A 24,091-nucleotide genomic window follows, 5' to 3' on the forward strand; every position below is an offset into this window, starting at 1 on the left:
ATGATCTCAGCAGGTAGTGGCGGCTTTGTTAGGTTCTTTCTATCTAAACATGCATGTTTTGCGTTTCCCCAATTTAAGTTATTTGGTGTACTGCTTGTTGCGATATTTGATAAAGGGGTGCTCGGTTTGCGGCCCATGTGTGCCTCAAACGGTGAAATTTTTGTGACGCCGTGTGGTGTGATCCGTAACGTTTTTATGATCTCAGCTACATCGGAAGCTAGGCGGTACGGTGTGTTTGTTTTTATCAATCCTCATTACCGCTGTGGTGTGGCGTAGTTTATTAGATTATTATGACGTCATTAGTGTGCTAGCTATTCGTGCTAAACTTGCCTTTCCGTTTGTCAAGGTCGTGACCGACCTGTCAATCCTTTATAGATTTATCACTATGTGCTCTTATTCATTCTGTCACAACTTATGAAAGATTTAAGTTGTATTAAAAAGATTTGTCATGACATTATCTAAGTACTGAACTATCTATATTATTTACATTACTATTAAACATAAACAAGGAGAATTGATTCTTGTTTTACAACCGTTCTTTGAGTATTCACATGGCACAACCAGCAGTTTTGACCTCAGAGGATCGAACTGACCTGTTAGGCGTACCCGTATTCTGGCATAAACCAACTGCTGATCCACCCTGTAGTTGGGATTCTTGGATAGGACAATTCAACTTGGCAATCACTCTGAGAGAAAGGTGTGACCCACGCGAACTGTTAAAACTTCCAGAAGCTGTGGGGGTGGATGAAGATGCTGCAGCAATCGCAAACCGTATTGCACGTAACGACGCAGCTGTCCGAAGAGTTGCGGAATTGAACGAAGAGCGCCGAGCGAAAGGTCCCAGAGTTGCACCAGGAGTGTATTATTACGAGGTTGAACATTGAATTAAGTCTCGTTTATTTTTCTCGCTCGGCTCAGAAGGGAGGAAAAGATTCCTCCAAAGTTATCCACACGCGGACCTCAGTGCAATATCATTTCGGGAATTTCACGAATTCTGTGTTCTCCTTTTCAGAAAGGAGAAAAATTACATTATCGAACGTATGCAAATGAACAACTCGGTACATTCAGATCGAGAAGGTTTGAAAGCATTTTATCTGCGGTTGACGGGACAAGCCGCCCTGTGTGGGTGGACAATCGATCAGGAAAAAGAAGTTGTCAGAGATATCTTCATTGCCAAGATGAGATATAAGGATATTCAAAGAGAACTGTGTATTCGTCCAGGCGCTACTCCAGAGGATTCTCTGAAATCAGCGTTACTTCAAGAAAAAGGGGCACAAACGGCCACCGATTTGCAAAGGCAACTTGGGAGTTCGTTTTCGACGGGCAATTTCTCCCAGTCAGGCACTACTTCGGGTCAAAACTCCCGAATAAAACAGGAACCTACCTTCTCTGTCCAGGGAAAGAAACTATCTGATAGGATTAGTCGAGCACAGAACAGTAAGTCAAAGGGGAACAACGAGAAATCGAAGTCGTGTTATTTCTGTGGCAATAGATTTTCAGCAAATCACAAGCAGAGTTGTCCAGCCAGAAATGTCACTTGTAGGAACTGTAGCAAGAAAGGTCACTTTGCCAAATGCTGTAATTCTAAGAACGTAGCGAATGTAGAAGCTGAGTCAGATGAGACAGTGGAAGAAAATTGTAATTTCATCACGTCCGATAGTGAGTCGGAATTTGCTGTTTTATCAGTGGCAGCAGAAAAACCAAATCGTCCAATTGCGTCAGTGAGGAAGTTGGAGGTGGTCAATGCCGCCACGGGCAAGTTACGTTCCATTCAGATAACACTGCGTTGTGGACAGACGTTCTTCAAGGCAACGGTGGATACAGGAAGCCCGGCTTCTTTCGTGAATAAGAAGACAGCAGATTATATCTTGAAAACTGTTCCGTCAGCCAAGGTCTTTACTGTTCAAGAAAGTCCAATCGATACAGTATACGTTGACTATAATAGGAAGAGAATTGAACTGATGGGTACATTAGTTCTGGATGTGTCATCTTTGGGTTGGCATGTTAAATCTGCAAAATTCCTTATTTCGGAAAACCGCACACGTTGTTTACTAGGTTTGGATTTGCAACCCCACTTGGGGGTGAAAACAACGCAAGTTAGACCAGAACGGCCTTTGGTGGGTGAAGTCTCCCAATCAAACCTGAATGTAACGTCTGAGTCCTGGAAAACTCACTTCTACCAGAAGTTTCATCGTGTATTTACTAGAGTAGGTAAAGCAAAAAATCACAAAGTTTTTTCTACATTCAAGTCCCCACTCGTACCGATTCAGGAAAAAGGAAGGAGGGTTCCGGTGCATATTCAAGACAAAGTCGGTCAGGAAATTCAAAAACTAATTCAAGAAGGCCACGTGGTCAAACTTAATAAATGTACAAAGCAGCATTTTATTTCTCCGATTGTAATTACGGCTAAGAAGGATGGTTCTGTGAAATTGGCTATGGACGCAAAACCTATGATTGATCAAATTCATAAGAACCATTATCAAATGCCGAATTTGTTGGAACTGTTGGACTCGGCAGCCCAGATAATCACATCGAATACCTTAGGTGATGTCTGGTTTACGTCCCTAGATTTAAAATATGCATTCAGTCAGATCCCGCTCAGTGATGAAGTTAGTCGTCATTGCAATTTTAATATCGTCTGTGGAGAACAAACTGGCACGTATCGGTTCAAAACTGGGTTTTATGGGTTACCGGACATGCCAAAAGAATTCCAAAAAGCGATGGACAATACCCTCCAGGGTTTGTCGGGAGTATTCTGTTTCCTGGACGATATTCTGATAGTCTCGAAGGGATCAATCTTGGATCACAATATTCTTGTAGATAAGGTGATAACTCGTATGGACGAAGAAGGTTTCGCTCTGAAGCTGTCGAAATGTGACTTCTCCTTGAATCAATTATCTTGGCTAGGCTACGATATTGATATAGAAGGCTATAGGCCGAAACTTTCTAAAATAGAGGCAGTACTAGCTCTGGAACCGCCAAGGAAGCTCAAGCAACTCCGTTCGTTCATGGGCATACTCAACCATCTACAACGATTTTTGCCGAACCTTCAGGTCCATTCGGACCAATTACGCCCGTCCTTGAAAGCAAGCAATAAAAGCAAATTTGTGTGGGGGGATTGCCAACAAACTGCATTTAGTAACATCTTGCAATTGATAGCGAACATCACAAAAATGTATCATTATGACCAAAGTCGGAACTCGCGTGTGAAATGTGACGCCAGTCATAGTGGTTTGGGTGCTGCGTTAGAACAGGAGATAGAACAGGATGTTTGGGTCCCAATTGCTTTTGCGTCACGCTTTCTCAACGATAAGGAAAAGAAATACAGTACTAATGAATAAGAACTTCTAGCAATTGTATGGTCGTGTGAGCACTTTCGAACTTATTTGCTGGGAAATCATTTTGTGGTTTTAACTGACCATAAAGCGATTATCTCTGCGTTAAAGACCAACCGAGGTAACAAAACTCATCAATCGCGATTAACCAGATGGGCTGATAGGTTATTGCCTTTCGATTTCGATATCATTCATATCTCCGGATGTAAATTGGGTATAGTGGATTATTTATCCCGTTTCCCAACGTTTGAAGCACCGCGACCAAGCAGTTTTGACGAACAATATGTGGTCAAATGTATTAGTCGATTCTTTGATGCGTGCGAATTTTTGGACGAATGGGCCAAGTGTTGTCCTTCATTAGAAGAATCACCGATTTTTCAGAAAGACAAGCTAGTCTCAACTAATATCACGAAAAACAGCCAGAATTCTGCCGTATCTAATACAATTAACCTAATTGAGTCATTGGATTTCGGTCAGCCTCGGGTCAATCGTTCCGATATGGACAATTCAATTGCTGCATCTCACACGTTTGGTAGCCTATCGGTAGAGGGCGCCATAATTCAAAACATTCCAGCTACATCGTAAGGCATAAAATCGATAGAGGGCGACGAAAATTTAGACAGTGAACATTTCGGCATTTTCCAACAAGTCAATACGTTTGACATTTCTCCGCAAGGGGGCGTCAAAATTGCTGGTTTAAAATCTAGCCAATCAGCGTTGAGAGAAATGATGCAAGTTTTTGTCACTTTCTCAGCATGGATTACATATTATCTGCCAATTTTGATTTCAGTGTGGATTATTACTTTGGCCGTTAGCGATTGTGATCTGTTGTTGTCGTTCATAGATTTTTCGCCTTTGTTTCATCGTATCGGATTTGTTGGAATACAATCGTATTATTGGGTGTTTTTCATTTTCAGACTGCAATGGATTCTAACACCAACACCAACAAGACAAATGACAGTTTTGAGCAGCTCTTAAATCAGTACCTCCCAGTCAATCAACATTGGTTTTCATCTGATAGGGCTCGGCCGCGGTTTCGCGCGGGGGCTGTACGTCCCAGAAGGTCGTCAACATTACAACGCGGAGTGGAGTTGAGGAGTCAATATGCCCGTATATTAGCCAATTTCAGAACAAAAAGGGCCAGGAAAAATACTTTTGAAGTCACCAGTGGTCGCTAAGGACCAGAAATCGTTAACCGGGTTGGTGGGCATTTTGGATTCCGATGTACTGTCGGAACTTACGGACGAAGATGCCAGTCTATGCCTCATGAAACGAGCAATCATTAACCGGGACTACGAAGGATTTTGTCGTATCGATTCCTATATAAAATCCTTTTGGCATTGTGCAGCGGTGGTTGATGGCTGTATTGTTGTAGACAATAGGATCGCTATACCCATGTGCCTACGAAAACCATTACTGTCTCGACTACATAGGTCGCATGCGGGTCAGTTAGCCATGGTTGATGCTGCGCAATACATCTGGTGGCCCCGAATGCATCGAGATATCGTCCAGCTTTGCAAAGATTGTCCCCAGTGCACAAAGTTTGGTAAGAATTTGAAAGCGAACGCTTCATTTAACTCTTCCAAGCCTTTACCCCTTTTGTCTGGTCCTAATGAAGAGCTGCAGCTCGATTACGCAGGCCCTCTACTCGACTCGGTTGGTAACAGTATGTATATCTTGGTCGCGATCGACCGTTACTCAAAATATCCGTCAGCTATGATAACACGTTCTACGGGAGGACGGAAGATTATTAAATTTCTTAAATCGTATATTCAACAGCATAGTATCCCCAAATCTATCAAAACTGACCAATATTCTGGTTTTAAGAACAAATTAGTGCAAAATTTTTGTCAAGATAAAAATATTGCACAATATTTCTGCCCGGTGGGGGACCATCGTGGTTGCGGTCTAGTAGAAAGGTCGATCCAAACGATTAAACGTCGTTTGGGCGCCTCGCGGTTGAGTTCGGATTTTTCAAATGTTCAAGATACTCTTAGAAATATTATTGAAGATATTCGGATTGCAAAAATTTCTGTTACTGGGGTTTCACCGTTTGAGCTTCATTTTGGCCGTCCTCCGAATACGGAGCTATCTAATGCGGCTGAGCGTTTATCTACGGGCGTTAATTTAGGTAACCAACAATTGGAACGGGACCTATTAACACCCGAACAGCGTCGGGAGCAGTGCGATAGCCGACCGAGGATAAAAGTGGTCAGGAAGGGGCAGTCAAGCCCGACGGTGTCTCCATACTTTTTGGTGGACCTACGGTCTCAATTTCGGACACACCTCACTACCGCGCTCTGGAGAACCTGGAACATTCCGCCAATCAGTGGCTGACATTGAAAAAGTCATTGTCCCATCAGGAGGGAGTCAAAGCATTGAAGACGCTGACGGAAAGAAATCAAGTCCTCGCAGCCACCCTTCGCTCCAATTTGTCTGCTGGTACCCTTAGATTTAGGAACCAGATGCAAATGGATCAAATTCGCCCGTCGTTACCAAAACGCAAACAACTAACGCCTGTCAAGAAGGGGCAGAAACGCCCCATTGTGTCATCTTCACCGTCATCATCAGAAGACAATCGGCCTCTCAAACAATCGAGTTCTCGCCAACGTATCACAGCTAAAACGGTAAACATTCCTGCTCATTCGAAATTCCCATCTCTGCCAACTTCATATACTCCATCTCGTGGCCACATTGTGTCGACTAAGTCAAAGGAAACTTCAGTCTCGTAGGCTCCAGGTGTACAGATTATCCCTTCTCCACAACACTCTGCTCCAGTAGTAGACTTAACAGCATCTTCTTCCACGTCTGGAAATCAAGGAACGGAGGTTCCCATTAGTATTAAACCAAAGTCACCAATTTCAGTCATAAAAAATCCAGTATGTCCAGACCTCATGCCTATTTCTTCAGACGATGGATCTTCTATTCCGAAATCTCAAGAGGGAACTTCTACAAATTTGGCAGCATCGGGCATTCCCACCCTAGGTGGTCCCGTCATAATGTCCGAACCGGATGGAAATGTCTCATCCTCTTCGAATTCGTCTCGTGCCTCTTCTCGACGGAAAAAAAAGACCACATTTTACGGTAGCCCCATCAAACATTCCGTGAATATTACTCAATCACAGTCGATGTCTACACCTCCGTCAACTCCTGCTTCGCCGGACAAGAAAGTTCGCTTTGTCGTGGCTAATTCAGAACCGATGAACCAAGCAGGACAGTCTCGGGTTGTTCTTCCCGATAATTCCGAAGGCTTATATCGGAAATTCACACGCTTCTCTAAAAAGAGTTCTTCCGACAATCCATTGCGTCGGTCAGACAACTAAAACTTTCGTACCTTCGAACTAGATAAAAACTTGCGAAACTCTCGTTTTCTCACTCAAGTCACATCAGTTAATTTGTAAAACTCCTAGTGTTTATCTGATACAAGAAGTATTGTTTATCGTCTGTGAGGGCACATTTAGTATTTTTTTTTCTTACTGTAAAGATATTCAAACGTTGTTTGAATTTTTCCCGAGAGGGGGAAATGTGGTGTGGCGTAGTTTATTAGATTATTATGACGTCATTAGTGTGCTAGCTATTCGTGCTAAACTTGCCTTTCTGTTTGTCAAGGTCGTGACCGACCTGCCAATCCTTTATAGATTTATCACTATGTGCTCTTATTCATTCTGTCACAACTTATGAAAGATTTAAGATGTATTGAAAAGATTTGTCATGACATTATCTAAGTACTGAACTATCTATATTATTTACATTACTATTAAACATAAACAAGGAGAATTTATTCTTGTTTTACAACCTTTCTTTGAGTATTCACAACCGCTAACCTGCGTTTTAGGGTTTGTATCATTCTTTCAACTACCCATATTGCTCTGTGATCGTCTACCGGTGCAAAAAGTAGTTTTATTTTATTTGAGTTACAAAAAAGTTGAAATTTCTTTGCTCTGAACGTTTGAGCCTGATCACATCTTAATCTTCGCGGTACACCGTTGTTGGAAATTTAGCGCTGCATGAACTTAATAGCAATGTCTGCTGTTGTGTTGGAAAAAACCTTCGCGCTGGGAAATTTTGACTATTTATCCATGGCAACCAAAATATAAGCATCCCTATTTAATTCATCGGGAAGGGGTCCTGCGAAAACTAGTTGAACTTCCTCGATAGGTTCTGCTACTGGTTCCGTGAGGAATGAATGTTTCTTTCCTATAATGGGCTTTAAGTTTTTACCTTGTTCAGTACAATGCTTGTAGTTTTGTGCCATGTGGACAATGGTTCTGTGGATGAGGGAACCAGACATGTTGACACAGATCCAACATGGCCGCCGATCCTGGATGAGTTAGATGGAGGATGTCGAGCAGTATCTGTCGTAATTGAGTGGGTATTACGATCCTTTCGTCGATTAGTAGACAGTCTTCGCGGACGTGGAGCCGATTGCGAATGTTGTGCCAATAAGGTCTATAGGAGGTTTTAATGGCATCTCAATCCCTCTTTTTAACGAAGTTAATGAGTGGGCGGAGGCTTCGGTCTTTCTTCGTTGCCGCGGTAATGAATCGCACTCCCAGCACCCGTTGGAGCTTCTTCCTGAAAAGTGTGGTGTCTTCCTCGGCTTCCGTTGTATTTCTGGCCTCTTTTATTGTTGCCACCAGTCCCTCTGTGATCAAATCATGACTGGCCTCGAGTGACGTATTTTGCGTCATCGTTGGGGGTGCCTCGTTATGTCTCCTCTCCTCTTGTATTGTCTTTGTTGGGTCCGCGCGGCTCACCCAGACTTCATCGTCCGATTTTTGTTTCCCAGACAGTTTTGTTTTTGTAGATTTAGAGATGAACTCGGTCTCTGTCTGGCAGGAATTTGTTCCTAATTGGCCCGTGGTTTTCTTTAGCTCCGTTTGGTTAATTTGTTTCTCTTCCGTATTGTCGTTGAAAATGATTTTAGAGAAGTTTGACTTCTTTCGTGTTTCTTCTGCTTTCTTTATAACTCTCGTGCATCCTGGACTTCGGTGGCACTCTCGGCTTTTGACTTTTCCATAAAGATAATATTTGAAATGTTCAATTGCCCAAACTACTCCTAATAGTTCTAGTTCGTTTACGGAATATTTTTCCTCGAGGGAGTTTTAAAAACGTGATGCGTACGCTACGGACTTAGGTGAGCTGGTTTTCTTTCCTTTTGCGGGTGGCCTTTTGTGCCATCGTGGATCGGAAAGACTTTCCTCCCTGTCCGAAGATCCTTGCCACTTTGTAGCTGACTCGGTGTTTTGTTCTGTGGGATCAGAGCTCTTTAGTTTCGTGGGGATGAAACCTCATTTGAATCCACGCGTTTCTGATCGTCTGTTCATTTTATGGCAATGAATGAAATTTACTGTTTTTCGGACTGGTTGTATTGTTTTCAATTTTGAATGACAGAGAGCTGACTGTTTGTTGGCGATTTTCAAGTGAGAGTGAATTTGATTTTGAGTTCGCAATTGACCGTGTGTGGAATGTTTGGAATGTTCATTTGTTAATTGAGTGTTTGAATTAGCATCTAATAGTCCTTTGTTTTTCGCGCGTTTTTTGATCAGTTCACACGGTGCTTTGTTTTGATTGGCTAGATTATTTAGAATGACGTTGTCGATCAATTCGAGGTCGTCTATAAATGCATTAATTGATGCTACAACAAATTCCTCATCATACTCACTGGGGGGCCAATCCAACTGGATTTCGGGACTTGTAGTCTATTAGTCCGATTTTGTTTCCAGCAAGATGTTTGATATCAAAGTGAAATGGTATTAGTCTATCAATCCACCGTGTGAGCCAACTCTGAATTGTTTTTGATCTTTCACTTGCGTTTGAAGCGTTGATTAAAGCTTGGTGATCTGTAATGACGGTAAAAAGTTTTCCATAAAGATAATATTTGAAATGTTCAATTGCCCAAACTACTCCTAATAGCTCTAGTTCGTTTACGGAATATTTTTCCTCGAGGGGGTTTAAAAAACGTGATGCGTACGCTACGGTTATCCAACCCTCTGGTGCATTTTGTTCTAATGCTGCCCCTAACCCTGTGTTAGGTGCGTCGCAAACTATGCGAGTTTCTAGTTGTTGGTCAAAGTGTTTGTTTTGAGTAATTTCAGTTACTAAATTTAGTATGTTTTTGAAAGCTGTGTTGTGTTCTGTTGACCAGTCAAGTGGTTTTTTCTTTTCTGTGTTTTCAGCAATGGACGGAGGGCTGCAGCTGTTTGTGCTAAATTTGGAATATATCGGGTGAGGTGGTGTATTGACCCCACAAAACTGTTTAATTGTTTAAATGTTTTTGGTGCTGAAAGTTTCTCTATTGCTTCAGTTTTCTTAATCAGCGGTGTTGTGCCTTCGCTATTAATGTTGAATCCTAACCACTCAATCTGTTTACAAGCTAACTTACTTTTCTCAAGTGAAATTGCAAGGTTTTCTTCATCTAATCTGTCCAAAACTGCTTTCAGCTTCTGTTGATGTAACTCTGTGGATCCCTTCGTAACTATCAGTATATCATCTAAGTATGCAAATGTGTTCGTGCAGTTTGTCAAAGTTAGATCAATGGCTTTTTTGAAATTCGGCTGGCATATCCGTGAGGCTGTAAAATCCCGTTTGGAATTGATACGTTTTTGTCGCATTGCCACCGGTTAAACTGAAATTGCAATGTTCGCGCGTTCTCTGATCCAGTGGGATTTGAGAGTATGCGTACCGAAGGTCAAGTTTTGAAAACAACGTCTGTTTTGTTTTGTCTGATTTGACCTCTTGTGCGATGTTATTCAGTAATAAATCGATATTAGGCATTTGATACTTGTTTTTATGGATAAATTTGTTGATTTTCTTTGAATCCAACGCAAGTTTAACTGTTTGATCCTTTTTCACTGTGATGACAATTGGACTGATGAACTGTCTATCTGAGCACTTGTCCAGTTTGATAATGTGTTTCTGATCAATTAGTTTGTTTAATTCTCCCTCCACATGTTCTTGGAGCTGTATCGGAATGCGTCGACCTTTTTGTTGAATCGGAACGAATTCTTTAATGAACTGTGTTTTCATTGTGTGATTTTTGGATTTTCCGATACGTACCCACAGTTGTGCGAAATTGTCTTTGACCCATTGTTTAATTGCTGGATCAAACTCTTCTTGTTCTCGTATAGCATGTACGTTTTGTTTTTGTTGTTCTTGGATTAGTTTGATAATGTTTGCTTTTTTAATATCTACCACGATGAATGGAGCTGAATGAATTTTGCAACCTCCTGACTCGATAGTAATAATCAATCTTCCCATTGGAACAATCGTTTCACCATTATTGCACGCAACATTTTGTGCGGTGTCTCCTATTGGAATAGTTTCGAACAGTGCCTTTTTGTCGTGTTGTTGAATGCGCCGTGCGGTTTTTTCGTTTAGGAACGACATCGGGCTTCCCGAATCGGCAATAGCAAACAATTGTTCTGAATTAGTTTTTAATTTGTCTATGTGTCCGTTTAGATCTTCCTCAGCTAGTGTTCTTGTGTTTTTAATCTCGAATGATTCCGCGATTGCCATCACCGAAAAGTTATCTATTTGAAACTCGTCCCAACCGTTGCTGGAAGAAAATTCAGCAAATGCCACTGGATCGTTTTCCGTTTCAAAGCTTTCAGTTTCTAGCTCCTCCTGTTGATCTATTTGTGTATCTTCTAGATAGTGTACCTGTGTGGAACGGCATACTTTAGCGAAGTGGCCCCGTTTGGCGAATTTGGCACAAATTTTATCTTTTGCGGGGCAGGACTGTAAATGGTTTTGATTATACTGATTTCCGCATTTATAATACTGCTTTTGACTACCTGTGTTGGTAGCTCTTTGTTGACCGGTTCTTGCTTTGGCGTAATCTGATGTCCTCGGAACGGGTTGGTTTTCATAGTACGACTATGTTCAATTCCTTTTTCTCTACGTATTGCATATGCGTCTTGTGGGCTCCTGGTTTGTGCCAATAATTCTTCGGCTATTTTGTCATTGTTCATGTGTGCTGTGAAAATGTACCTAACCCATTCATCCTCTCGATCCACGCAATCAGCTCGTGACGCTAGTTCCACAAGGTCCGAATCGAATTCTTCTAAACGCTCTGTTTTCTTTTGTTTTCGAAAGATGAAATTGTATCTTTCAAAAGCGATTACTCTAGGTGTTACAAAAATATCCTCGAGGGTTGTGATCAATTCTTGCGTGGAGACATTATGTAATTCCAAATTGGGTCTTTTCTGTTGTATTTGTCTTTGTCCTTCCGCTCCTAAACATAAGAATATATAGCTGCGCATTTTTGCGTCGGCTTCGTCCCATCTGAATGAATTTCAGAGTGCTCCTTTTTCCCGTGCTTTTATAACGTGGTTTTCCCAACCAACTCTTTTCTCTTGGTTTCTGACATCTCTGTTCTTCCTTTGTGCCTCGGTTTCTCCCGTGATTTCAACCTCGTACACTGGCTCTGATGGTTCGACCAATGTTGGTCGTGCTCTCAATAGATTTCGTACTTCCATCCCATCCTTCGCGAATATAGCCATTTCCATTATTGCTGCCCACTTAGACCACTCTAGTGGTGGTTCGACAGATGCCTTGTCCCAGAACGGGTTTATGTTGAGTGGGTTTTTGGAGTATCCTGCTGGCTGCGCCATGTCATACCTCAACGTATGATCTTCTAATTTCAGAATCTAAATGGATCGACAAACAGATATTCTAATGCGAAGCGAGATAAAACAACTAGTTGGAACCAATGTTAATTCATGGTCTGACCGTTCATTCGGTCGTTATTTGAGAGAAGGTCTCTCAAGTTCGGTTGACCAGCCATATGTATAGTTATATCATACATCAACATAAAACATATGTATAAATATATATAACTAAGTTTTGTCGGTCCATGCCGGATGACAATTACTATGCACGCATTGAAATTATGTTGCACGCATTAAATGAGCTTCGATTGAGACCTGGGTCTTTATTTTTGGTATGTTTTATCATCTGATATATTCAGATTCACCCTCAGGCAACGAAAAACGTATTATTATTGACTTTAAATTTTCGACTGGGAGGTGGAGACTTTCGCTGCTTCTCGAGTCCATCAGTTTATTTATATTAGACTTTTAAAAGTAATTTGACAAGTATTTTTAAAGCGATTGATTTCTGAAGGATTGATCAATTCTGTTTGCTCATCTTTAGCCAATCAGCAGCTACTGGCCATTGGAGACAGCTACGGGACACTGCACGTGTTGGAAGTGCCCTGGGTGTTGAGACAGGGGGCTGCGAAGGAGCCACAGGCGGTCATGTCCTACTTGGAGAGGGAGAAGGAGCGACTGGAGTACATGGAGACGAGGAGGGAGGGCAGACTGCTCGAGAAGAGAGAGCGGGACGCCAAAATACAGCAGCAGAAACAGGCAAGTCGCCCTCCCCAAAAGCAGGTCCAAACCCCCCATCACACACTCACCACCACCACCACCACCACCACAACAACCATTTTACTAACCATACCGCTCATCTTTCAAGCGGCTGATGTCATTTTTCTTAATTCTGCAACTCGGTACGGATATGCTGCTTTAAGGTTCTCTGATAAGTGACCAAATTGTATAATGTAGAGTTTTTTCAAATGATGCTGCAATGTTTTTGAGTATTTACTCCGTTCTTATATATCACAAATTGAACATCGATGTGAATTGGAAAGCGTTTACCGGAAAGTTTTTAAAGTGAATATTCCGTGATACAACATGGTTTCTATTGGTTTTTTCTTTTGTATACCAGAAAAAACGGATGGAAACTATCTTGCATCAAAGAGGTTTTTCACTTTCGATTATATTGTTTGTACGGTTGGTTGGAGGGAGGGGGTGTTGAATGTGGCCATGTTTCATGTGCGGTTTGTTGTAGTTGGACGCAGCCGCGTCTAAAGTGACTGACGAGGAAGAAAGAGCCAGCGCAGAGAGAGAAGTGCAGCAATACTTTACCCTGGAGAAGAAACTGAGGATAGAACTGGGCCTAGAGGAAGAAGTGCTCTAGAATGCATTAATGCAAAGCCCCGCATTGTTCGTTCTTGAAAGACGAACTTCATTCAACTCCCATTCTTACCTGCTGCTGTCATTGTCTACATATCAAATTCTAGTGATGATTTTGTTTTGTTGGTAATAAACCATTTTTGAAAGTGTTTTTCAGTAAAAAATGACAGCTCGTAACAGAAAAGAAACAGTTTAATCCATTAGTGTCAGGACAAAAATACCGCATCATGAATTCCATGACAAAGTTTCCCATGCAAAAAGATACGATATTAGCGAGAACGGCGATTTTGCAAAATTTAAAAATTAGGAAAATTAGCTGCAACTATCAAAACACGGAAATTAAGAAACTCTCTGGCTCATTAGTAGCGAAAAGGTGATGCAACGAATTGTTTAACGATTTTCCATTAAAGCCGAGAATTTTTTCAATTATATCCAAGTTGTGACCATTTTTCACGCCCGAGTAAGTAGTTTGCCGTGATTATTTCTGAAACCTCGATGTTTGCTATCAAATTTAAAACTTTCCGTGAACTGTCATCTACATCGCCTATCGGAGTTTTATTGTGGGAAGAAAAAGCAATATTTGGTGTTACGCATAACAGATCTAATTTGAATCATAATATTGTCATTGGTTGATGGCATTTCGATTTGCGCGCAAAAAAACTTCAAAATTCCTGGCGAATACTGAGAAGCTATATCTTTATTTAAAGAGAGCTCAGTCTGAATAGTGTTACGGGCTCTTTTCCTTAAGTGTTCAAGGTCTTCAATAGCATTTGAGCAATTGTGTGATATTGGTGTTTTGGTTTTTAAATACACTTTTGCAATTTTTGCCAACCCGTACCTTACAAAAACTTAGTAACCAGATCTGAGCATCGTAAAATCTTGCCTATTTCAGATCTTGTCCAGACATGGTGCATGTTTCGTTTGGAGAATCTTATAAAAAACTTGAAGATAAACCTTTGGAAATTCGGTCGGATTGTGTCAAGAAACTTGAAAATTGGACAAGATCTTCATGAAAATTCCAGTTATCTTGAAGAAAAAACAATGAGTCTAAAAGATTTTTCGAGTTCTTTTTCGGTTGTTGCGAGCGCTTAAAAAAATTCAAAAAGATTAAAAATTTGAGGAATCAAAGCTTAAGAGCTATCAAATAAAGCTTTGACCATGAAATAACTAAAAACCATTAGTACAAAACTCACTTTTTGACTTGAAATTTGATGGTTGTTACTTTCAACTTAAGCAAAGACAATAAATTGAGACATTAACAAAGCAATTAAATCTAAAAAAAAAATTATCGACCAAGAATTACTAAAAGTCATCAGCAAGACGTTCAATCAAGTTAAAATTCTTGGATATCTTGAAGTTTTATCCAAGAACCATGCTTGGTGAGCTACAGCCAGCATACAGGTTTCGGTAGATGTAGTTTTGATTTTTGCTCCAATTTAAGCCTCATAAAATAGAAAAGAATAGGATTAGATTTCTTTCGAGAAGAGGCTAAATGTTTCAGCTTTGCCTAATAATGAGCAATAAATTTTGGTCTCTATATTCTATCTTCGATCAGTCATTGCATTTTTGCTAGTCTTTTCTCTTTTCTTGAAAATTGCTAAAAATTTTCAAATAAGCTAAATATAGCAGTTTTCTTACTTCGAACAACTGCCAGCAACTGTAATTAAATTAAAAGCTTGAAGTCCAATGTGTGCAAAGGTTAAGGCTTCAAATAACTGCCTTTAACAAAATTAACGAGATGTTCTTTAATTGAAGTTACCAATTACTGCATAGATGAAGGTTGCACAACAAAAAGTGTAGTAGGTGCAACTAGCAAAATAAATTGGAGGAAAATTCATTGAAAAACTGAACAAAAAGTTATAGTTCTGAGTTTGATTAACAAATAACGGCTTGCTGAGCAAAACATTGGCAAAATTATTGTAAGAGTAGCTGAACAATAAAATTTTAACTTTCGTCTTATTGAATTGTGACGTCTTAAAGCATCGGTAATGATGGCGTCAATCAATCAATTGATTGCTTCTTCAAAATACAAGTTTAGGTCTTTCAAGATAGCCATAGCTTACTTAACCCTAAATATTCAACCTTCGGTTTAAGCCTGGGGCTGGTCATTTAAAACAAAAAAATATCTGCCGATGAAAAAATATTTGCTAGTTGTGGCGCGCAGAAAGATGTTTGTGTCGAAACCTGCATAAAATGAGCGAAGCCAGAGCCAATTTTTCAATTACAAACATTTAAAAAAATTAAAGCGAGTGGCGGGAGTAAGAAATCTCTGCTGTCAGTATACTTGTGTGATGACATTAAATATCGATTTTTTCAGAAAATTTTTTAGCAGCCTTCAAATGATATCAGTGGTCCAACAGTGATCCAATCAGTGTCTGATCCAAAAACCAAAAACAGTCTTACAGTTAATTTGCCGGGATTTGATAGCACATAATGGACAAAATGTAGTCATTTTTTTATATGGAATAACTGGTTGTAGCATAAATCTATAAAAAAACGAGCAAAGAATAAGAAAACTATACATAGGCAGTGTATTTTTGTGTTCCTACGGGCAGTGTAATAAGGAAACAAAAATATTTTAGGATTTTAGTGCAAGGATTTGAATAAATCGGTTTCAATAAAAAAACAAAAACGAAAAACAGAAAAGGTCCATATGCAAAAAATCCAAGAACAATTTGCTTAATTTTTTTTTCAGTTCTTGTCTATTCAAAACTTAAACTTTTTTAGAGCTTTTTTTGTAATTTTCATATCGTTGAATATTTAGTTATGTTTCTTTTTCTTCGTGATTTGCAATCATAGACTTCAGACCCAACCGAAGAAAAATGCAATTCATACTTAGGCTGAGATAATTCAAAATTTTTTGGTACGATTGACATTTTTAAGCAAAATTTGAATATTCTTGTTTTTTCTACAAGTTCAACCACCGACTAATTTTGATTAAAACCAAAACAACTGTATTTATAGGAACCCATCTTGAATTCAATTTATAGTACTTTTAAGCAGGCATCTAACCTAATTAGGAATATTAGATTGAATGTCTGTCTGATTATCCGTAGGCATCAAGAATAAAAATACTGAAGCAAAAATACTTACTTACTAACCTGAGTAAAATAAATTGAGAAGATAATTAGCACGCAATCCATTTCAATAAGAAGCTAAGTATATCTTTTTGTAGTTTACATTTGCAAATGGGGGGTATTTTGAAGGGAAAGCTCTAAATTTAATTTGTTTCCAGTTTAATCAGACAAACATTAAATCTGGTATGCTTAGTGTTGCTTTTGTTTACGAGTCCACCAAGTTGGCCACGCAGAGATAATTATTGCTGTTTCAGGCCCTTATCAGTGGCCACTTATCCATGGCCACGACAAAAAGATAGATGAAATACAGAATTAGCGCTGAAATATCTCTGAATCAGCGCTGAAAATCCCAGCTCTGAATTAGCCCTAAACCATCTCTGAAACAGCAATGAATTTCGGAGATAGCGCTTCATTATCTCAAAATCAAAGATCTTCGATTCAGTGCTGTAATTGAGACAAAATTTTAATCGCTGTTTTAGGCCCTGATCGGAGGCCACTTATCCTTGATCAGTACTTTTGCAGCACTGATTCATGGTATAGTGCTGAGACAGGGATGACTAGTCCTGCGAGATTTACTCAGGACGTCCCGATCAAATGAACATGAATCTAAGTAAATGTAAACAGTGTTAAACTTTAATCATTTCTTATCGTTTCTTGTTCTTTGAATAAAATAAATGAAACCGTTCAATCTTAGAAAAAAATGACAATCGAACTGCTGGTTAAATATGTTGTATGTAAGTAATTTTAAGAAAAACTGACAATTCAGAGCACGGCAAGCAAAAAATATGAAAACTATCAAAAGTTTTTTAATCATGTTGTTCTTAAATTTGCCCAATCGAGAGAAAAGAACTCACACAAAAGATAGCTATTATACGGTTTTCATCAAGTCTGGGAGTAATTTCCTTCAGCTAATATAGTGTCGACTTTTAAAATAATATATTTTTGACAGCTAGTCATCTTTTGCAAAAAAAATTTTTGTAAATTTTGATAAACTGATAAAAAAAATTAGTATATTTTTACTTGTATAAATAAGATAGTCGTTTGTTTTATTTGTCCTAAATCATATATTCTCCGCATTTTTTCGAGGGTGGTCAGAAAAAAATTCATAAAATAGGAAACGTTAAAAAATATGATAATAAAAAAAAGAAGATCAAATTAACATAATCAGTTCTGAAAAATGCAAAACAAATTGTCATTTTAAGAATTGCTTTCTAAAATATTATCAGAAATCGTTTGTTGTTTTAACTTTTGAAATGTCAAGCATAAACTCTAATGCTTATAAAAAAATTCAAAAATTGCTGGCTGTATTAATTTTTGTTTTGATTGCTTTGAAATTTTTGTTTCTGGTTTGGTAGATTCATCCCAAACTGTACTTATGGTAATCTAAGATATTAAAAACTGTTGTTGTAGACTGGTTTTACAGACTTTTAATTTTAAAAAATCACTTTCTTGCTCCCAGAGACGTGTAAAAGGCGACAATGTTTAACTGATGAAAGTCTTGCAAACTGGATGATTTGAAAGCCATATGTTAATGACCTGTTTAGGTTAAAATCCGTAATTGTAGGCCTTTACAGGAAGCAGTGTGATATTATTTTGTCAGCTTTTTGAACAAATACAGATTTACGATCTGTATTATTTTGTCAGCCTTTTTATTCATTTGATTTGTCTTTTGTTTTGAATTTAAGTAAGCAAATTGGGATCTCTCGATTTTGTCTTTATTTTTTTATAAGGTTTATGCAATTAAATGAATTTTTGTGAAAACCTAAGATATCTTTATAGACATTGACCTATTTTTATTCAGGTAATTTTTGGATTTCTTCAGTGTGAAACATATTTCGATAATTCTTTACTGCTCTTTGTGCTGAAATTGCTAATAAGAATGTTAGTCAAGGGCTATTCTTTGGCAAATTCTTCAACAAACTAAATCAGTTTGTCATGTAGCGGTCTATATGGATCAGCTTGCCCAGACTTAGTTTAAATATTTGCGGCCGTAGTTTAAACATTTGTGGCTGTATATGATTACTTATTTTGGTAAGCTCTACCAATTTGAAATTTAACAAATTGCAAGTATTTCATATTGTTTTTGTGAGAATTCAAAATATCTGAACAAGTCAATTATATGGCAATTTTTAATTAAATTTGAACACTTTTTCAGATGAAATTTTCAAAACTGGAACCGAAATTTTTTCCTTAGCTCATTTGGTTTGAGTCAATTAGACAAGGAAATAAGTAAATTCTCTATTTTTTAAGTTTTACAGAATGTTCCGACCACATTTGTTGAGTAAAAAATGCGAATTTTAATAAACAAAAGAAAAAATAAATCTTTATAAAACATAGTACAATTCTTTTGATGGTTTTCTTTGGGTATTTTGTAAATGCTGTAATTTTAATCTAGAAAACCTAAAAGTTCCTATCATTGGTTTTGACAATGAGAAATTTTTCTGGAATCAGAATCAGGTCCAATAAGACTGTAATATGATACCATACATGACCACTATATTGTCCTTGAGGTATATATATTTGGGCGGATCTAGTATTCAGTATACGCCATATTTTGCCGAACAAAGTGACTTTAAAAATTTGAAAAAATTGTTTTTTTCTTTTAATGTTGCTGCTTTTCTTCCTTTTGTGCAGGGAGAACTAAAACGAAAAAAAAATTGATCTCTAAAGTCGAATTCAGTCGACCACCCTTATTCTTAAAACAGTTGTAACAAAAACCTTATTGACACACACAAGTTACAGACACAGTGTACCATTGTTGGAGCAAGAAAAATTTATCTATTGCGGTGCATTGAATTTAATTGAGAAAGATGAAGTGTGGTATAAAATGCATCAATTTTAGTTTTATGTTGTAGCTAGAAAACTTGGTGGCTGTTTTCTTTTGTAAAAATATCAGTTATTGCGTGTGGAGCGTTTTTTGTGCGCTCTGTTTGTTGAAAACTTATTCGATTTCAACAAATTTTTGTCCGCTTTATTTTTTTCTCGTTCTTGTTTTTTGTCTTGTTCAGATGAGTTAAATCAGCTCTAACAGCGAATCATGTATTGTGCTGGATGTGAAAAAAGTTTTATTCAAACTGAGCTGAAGAGATGTGGCGCCTGCAATGTAGCTCACTACTGCGGGATTGAGTGCCAAAGAGCTGATTGGCCTATTCATAAAAGACACTGCAAAGATCTTAAGAAATTTCTGGAAAAGGAAACAGCTAATGAGGAGCACCATGATTATGAGAGTAAACTAGAAATAAAGGAAATGCGAGCATGGATGGCTGATGGTAGTTGGCCCACAGAGCCAGAGGCTCTAAACTGGATCAGAAAGCAACTTCAGGCAAACTTAGTGGTATTTTCGCGTGGAAATTTATCATCAGGAAGCGTCAACTCGGAGATGAAAAAGTATGATCACTACTTGGCAAGTGAAATTTTTTATGGATTAATGAGCCCAGGCCCAATTCCACCAGCAACCCATCTAAGTAATGTTCGACGAGTCGATTGGGTTCTACACGAGCGCTTCGGATTAGAAGGAATGCAGTGGTACTTCGCTGTTTTCATGAACATGATTGCTGCAAACTTTGCCTTCCCAAAATTGACAGGCGTATTTTACACCATGGAAAACGTTAGTCAAATTAATTTCAAAGGCCAGCTAGAGAGAATATGGGATGATGTTGGAGATTGGAAATGGTAATAAACAGCTTATCGACTTCTTGTGGCTTTTCCTCTTTTATTGCAGAATTTCAAATTTTCTAAATAAATTTTGAACCTCAGCGCCTCTGAGAGCCAACCCCTTGATCGCGCAAAGAGTTGCTCATTGCTATTATTAAATTACGACATTAAATTTGGACTAACCCTACAGTTTTTCTTAAAGGGGCAATGTACACTGAGATTGAAAGGGGGTGACGTGATGAAAAAAGGCAAAAGGCCTTATATACCAAAAAAATTTTGGGCCTGTTTGTTATAATTTGCCCGAGGCGCCAAAATAATGGCAAATTAGGTCCTTTATAAATTGTTGGGAGAGTTCGGACAATCAGTTAATCAATATGTGCGACCAAGAAATACTCGACCGCCCTCGAGAAACTCATAGAGTTGCGCTTGACGCTACAATTCATAAATACAAATGCAGTGTATTTTTGTATACATACAGTATGGAGATTCGAGATTCATTGCGTTCAGCTTAAATTTTTTTTTGCTAAGCAAAATCTCATTTTCTTAAAACATCGGTAAAAGTAAATTTTAAAAATGATGGATTGGAATCCCAAATTATCTTATATTTGATGCAACATTCATTTTTCTGTACTGTCTCTATTTTTATCTTATACGGAAAAAAAATTAAATAAAGTTTTGTGACCTGAAGTATTGTCAATAAATTCAAATTTTTCCACGCTAGTCTCAGACAAGAAAAAGCTCATGGTTACACTTGAAAGTAAGTGTCTTGCTATCGGGATTTTTTTTCCCGTGAACAACTTTTCTTACCTTTTTCTAAAAAACTGTGAAGTTGCTTTATCAGTGAGCCATAAATAGTTCGAAGTTTTTTCCCATTTGGCCTAAAGGTAACACGGACGTCTATGTAGCCTTAGTTCGGTCTGGGTTGGGTTAATTTCATTTCACAATTAGTTTCATTTCTTATTTAAATCTCTATTATTTTCTTAACATTGCTAAATTGGTGATTTTTCATTACGAATTTTGAATTACAGATACGCTGAGAATAAGTAAATTGTCGTCCATAAAACTTTTAGTTCCTTTATGACACACAAAGGCGTAGCGGAGCGAATCCTTGCAAGCTGGAATAAAAAAAAAGATTTAAATAAGAAATGAAACTAATTGTGAAACAAAATTAACCCAACCCAGGCTACATAGGTGTCCGTGTTACCTTTAGGCCAAATGGGAAAAAACTTCGAACTTTTTATGGTTCACTGATAAAGCAACTTCACAGTTTTTTAGAAAAAGGTAAGAAAAGTTGTTCACGGGAAAAAATTTCCCGATAGCAAGACACTTACTTTCAAGTGTAACCATGAGCTTTTTCTTGCCTGAGAGTAGCGTGGAAAAATTTGAATTTATTGACAATTTTTTAGGTCACAAAATTTTATTTGATTATTTTTTCCGTATTTGATTTATTTAAGCAAGATTTTTTAAAAAAAAATCGACCGGGAGCATTTGAGTGCAAATGAGTGTAAAGAAAAATGTGAGCGTTTTCTCCATAAAATGAAAAACAAATTATCAGATCGGTTCCACTTGGATGCTGATGCTTGACGCTGAACTTGTGTACCTTTCACTGAAAATTGAAAAACAATCAGTTCCATTTGGTTTTGAAACAGATTTTATTGAATGAATCTTACTGCAAATTTTTTTAAAATCGATTATGAGCAATTATAATTTACTTTATTGGAAACAAATCCAGATCATGATTTCTAATACAAGGCGCAAGACCATTTATTGTTAACGTTTTTATTTCTTTCAGATACTTGTTTGCTCTTGAATAATTGTCTTTTTAAATTCAAACGCAGGTTCGCTTTGCTGAACGTTTGTTACCACGTCTCTTGCATTGTTCGCCGCCAACAAATAGCGTCAAACAATTATTTTGCAAAATTTTAAATGTAGCACAAGCGTAACTGGATTTCTGTTATTATTTTACAACCCAAATTTTAAATTTAACTGATAATACTGTTTTAATTATCACTTGGTAAAAGCAACGGGCAGGTAAAAGGCTTTAAAAGAGCCTGAACATTTTAGATCGAGCTCATGCAACGAATAATGCAAAACAACATAAATTAAAATGTTAATTTTGTGACTAGCATTATCTTCTCATGTGCAAATTAACAAACTTTTTGAGTTTCGTTTTAAGTTTTGTGTTCGGTTTTCAATACAATAACCAAAGTTGATACTCCCATGATGAGTGGCAAGAATGCCATAGATAAACTACATTTAGAGACTAGCCTTGTACGTTATTGCTGTAATTTCTTACATCATTTTACCGAAAGATTAATTTTTCGTGCACGGCTAAAGAAAATTTTTTGAAAAAAAATGAGATTTTTTGTTAATTGTTGCCTTTGTTTTGAAAAATTTTAACTATATCTAGCTAATTAAAACGAAAACATTTATGCCTTCAAACAAAACACACATTTTAATTTTTGTTACTTTTGTGCGAAAAGACTGTGCCTGTGCTACATTCTAGACAAAATTTCCAAATTTGCCAGCAATTTTTTTTTGAAATATGTTTGTTTGTGCTTAGTTTTTAATTGATTGTTTGTGCCTACTTTTAAAAAAAAAACTAAAATTTTCCCCATTTTTTGAAAAAAAAGAAAATTATACAGTTTTCATAATATGAAATTGTATGACAAGCATATTTTAATGAAATAATGTGTCGTCTTTTTCTGCTTTTATTTGTCTTCAAAATCAATTTTACAATCGTTAAACTGGGGAATTCACTTTTGAGCGTACTCAGTTTTTGTTTAAATTTTTTAATGATCTAGAAGAAAAACCTTTGCTTGAAGCATTCTATATCTTGCATCATTAGTGTTTGTGTTTTTCTGAAACTTTTTACTTTGTTTTCAGCTTTGTTTTCGTAGTCATACTGAACTATTCGGTATATTTTACTTGAGATACAGCATTTTTAATCAACGATTTTATCAAACTCTTAGGAGTTTCGTGCGCAGTTCCATTTGCTTAAATAGCATTTTTTTTGTGTTCTAATTTTTGTATCACCATTTTTCATGAGACTTTATCGAAAAATACAGTTTTTTTTCGAAAAGAGAGTTTGATGCAAAATTTCAGCCAATTTGAGTATGATGGAGAAGATTGCCATTAGTTCTTGTGTAGAAAAACAACTTAAGGGATCGCTAAAACGAAATCCTTCAACCACGCGTTAGAAATTTTTTCTTTCTTTCGCAGCCGCCATCACCAAAACTGGTATAAACGAGTTTCGCCTGTTGTAAAACAACCATTCTTTGTGTTAGCGTGGAACAAGGTATATGACTACGACTTAATTCCTTATATTCCCATTTAACACCAGAGCTAAATAGGTACAGGTTAGCAATGGTCAGTTGTATTGTAATCCGCCGTGTGTCCTTAGGGGGGGGGGTCTTTTCGACGGTAGGGGTCTTTGGGGTCCTATCAAAAGTAGGGTCCAAAAGGACCCATCTTTTTTAAAGACCCCAAAGTACCCTGCCCGAAATAAAAAGACCCCTCTCTTAGGACACCCGACAGACAAAATACTTTGGTATTTATTTTCGCGCGGTGGTTAAATTTAATCCCTTCCAAACTTTCCCACCACTAAATAAGTATGGGTATATCCGGCTGCGGTTTTCTCGCTTATTTTTATCTAAAAGCTAATCCTTTTCGTTCATATAAATATGAGTTTACATAAAGTACCATTCATATTTCCTTTTAAGAATTTTTGGTAATTATTGTTCGTTTCTCTTTCTTATTTTATTTTCAAACTTATTTTTAAGTCTCCCTTATTTTCGACTTGCACCATTTTGATTCTTTTAGCCTTACTATTAGCTTACTTTGGGAAACTAAATACGCAATCCTTCGCTCCTGCTTCAAGGGTAAAGTGTAATTACCAGTCTCTTTTGCGCCGGTATATTTAACTTAAGACAATGTTTGTTGAATGTTTTATATTTACAAATGTACAGCCGTAATTCCAAGTGACAAGGCAATTTAGCCGACATTTTCAAGTGAAAAATTTTATTGATCAGTTTTATCAAGTTTT

General features: G+C 37.7%; 2 protein-coding genes across 3 annotated transcripts in view; one reads left to right on the forward strand and one right to left on the reverse strand.

Annotated features, from left to right (window-relative positions):
- Positions 1-13,457, forward strand: part of LOC134838873 (dynein axonemal intermediate chain 3-like) — a 50,260-nt gene extending 36,803 nt beyond the window's left edge. For both annotated transcript variants that reach the window (XM_063854167.1, XM_063854168.1), the window contains exons 20-21: positions 12,492-12,706; positions 13,191-13,457. In XM_063854167.1, the coding sequence (XP_063710237.1) occupies positions 12,492-12,706; positions 13,191-13,319 (344 nt within the window). In that variant the 3' untranslated portion in view covers positions 13,320-13,457. The remainder of the gene's footprint in view (positions 1-12,491; positions 12,707-13,190) is intronic.
- Positions 1-24,091, reverse strand: part of LOC134838876 (dynein intermediate chain 2, ciliary-like) — a 335,209-nt gene that overhangs the window by 180,568 nt on the left and 130,550 nt on the right. The window lies entirely within an intron of this gene.

The sequence above is a fragment of the Symsagittifera roscoffensis genome, chromosome 2, assembly GCF_963678635.1.
Source record: "Symsagittifera roscoffensis chromosome 2, txSymRosc1.1, whole genome shotgun sequence".
NCBI classification, from domain to species: Eukaryota; Metazoa; Xenacoelomorpha; order Acoela; family Convolutidae; genus Symsagittifera; species Symsagittifera roscoffensis.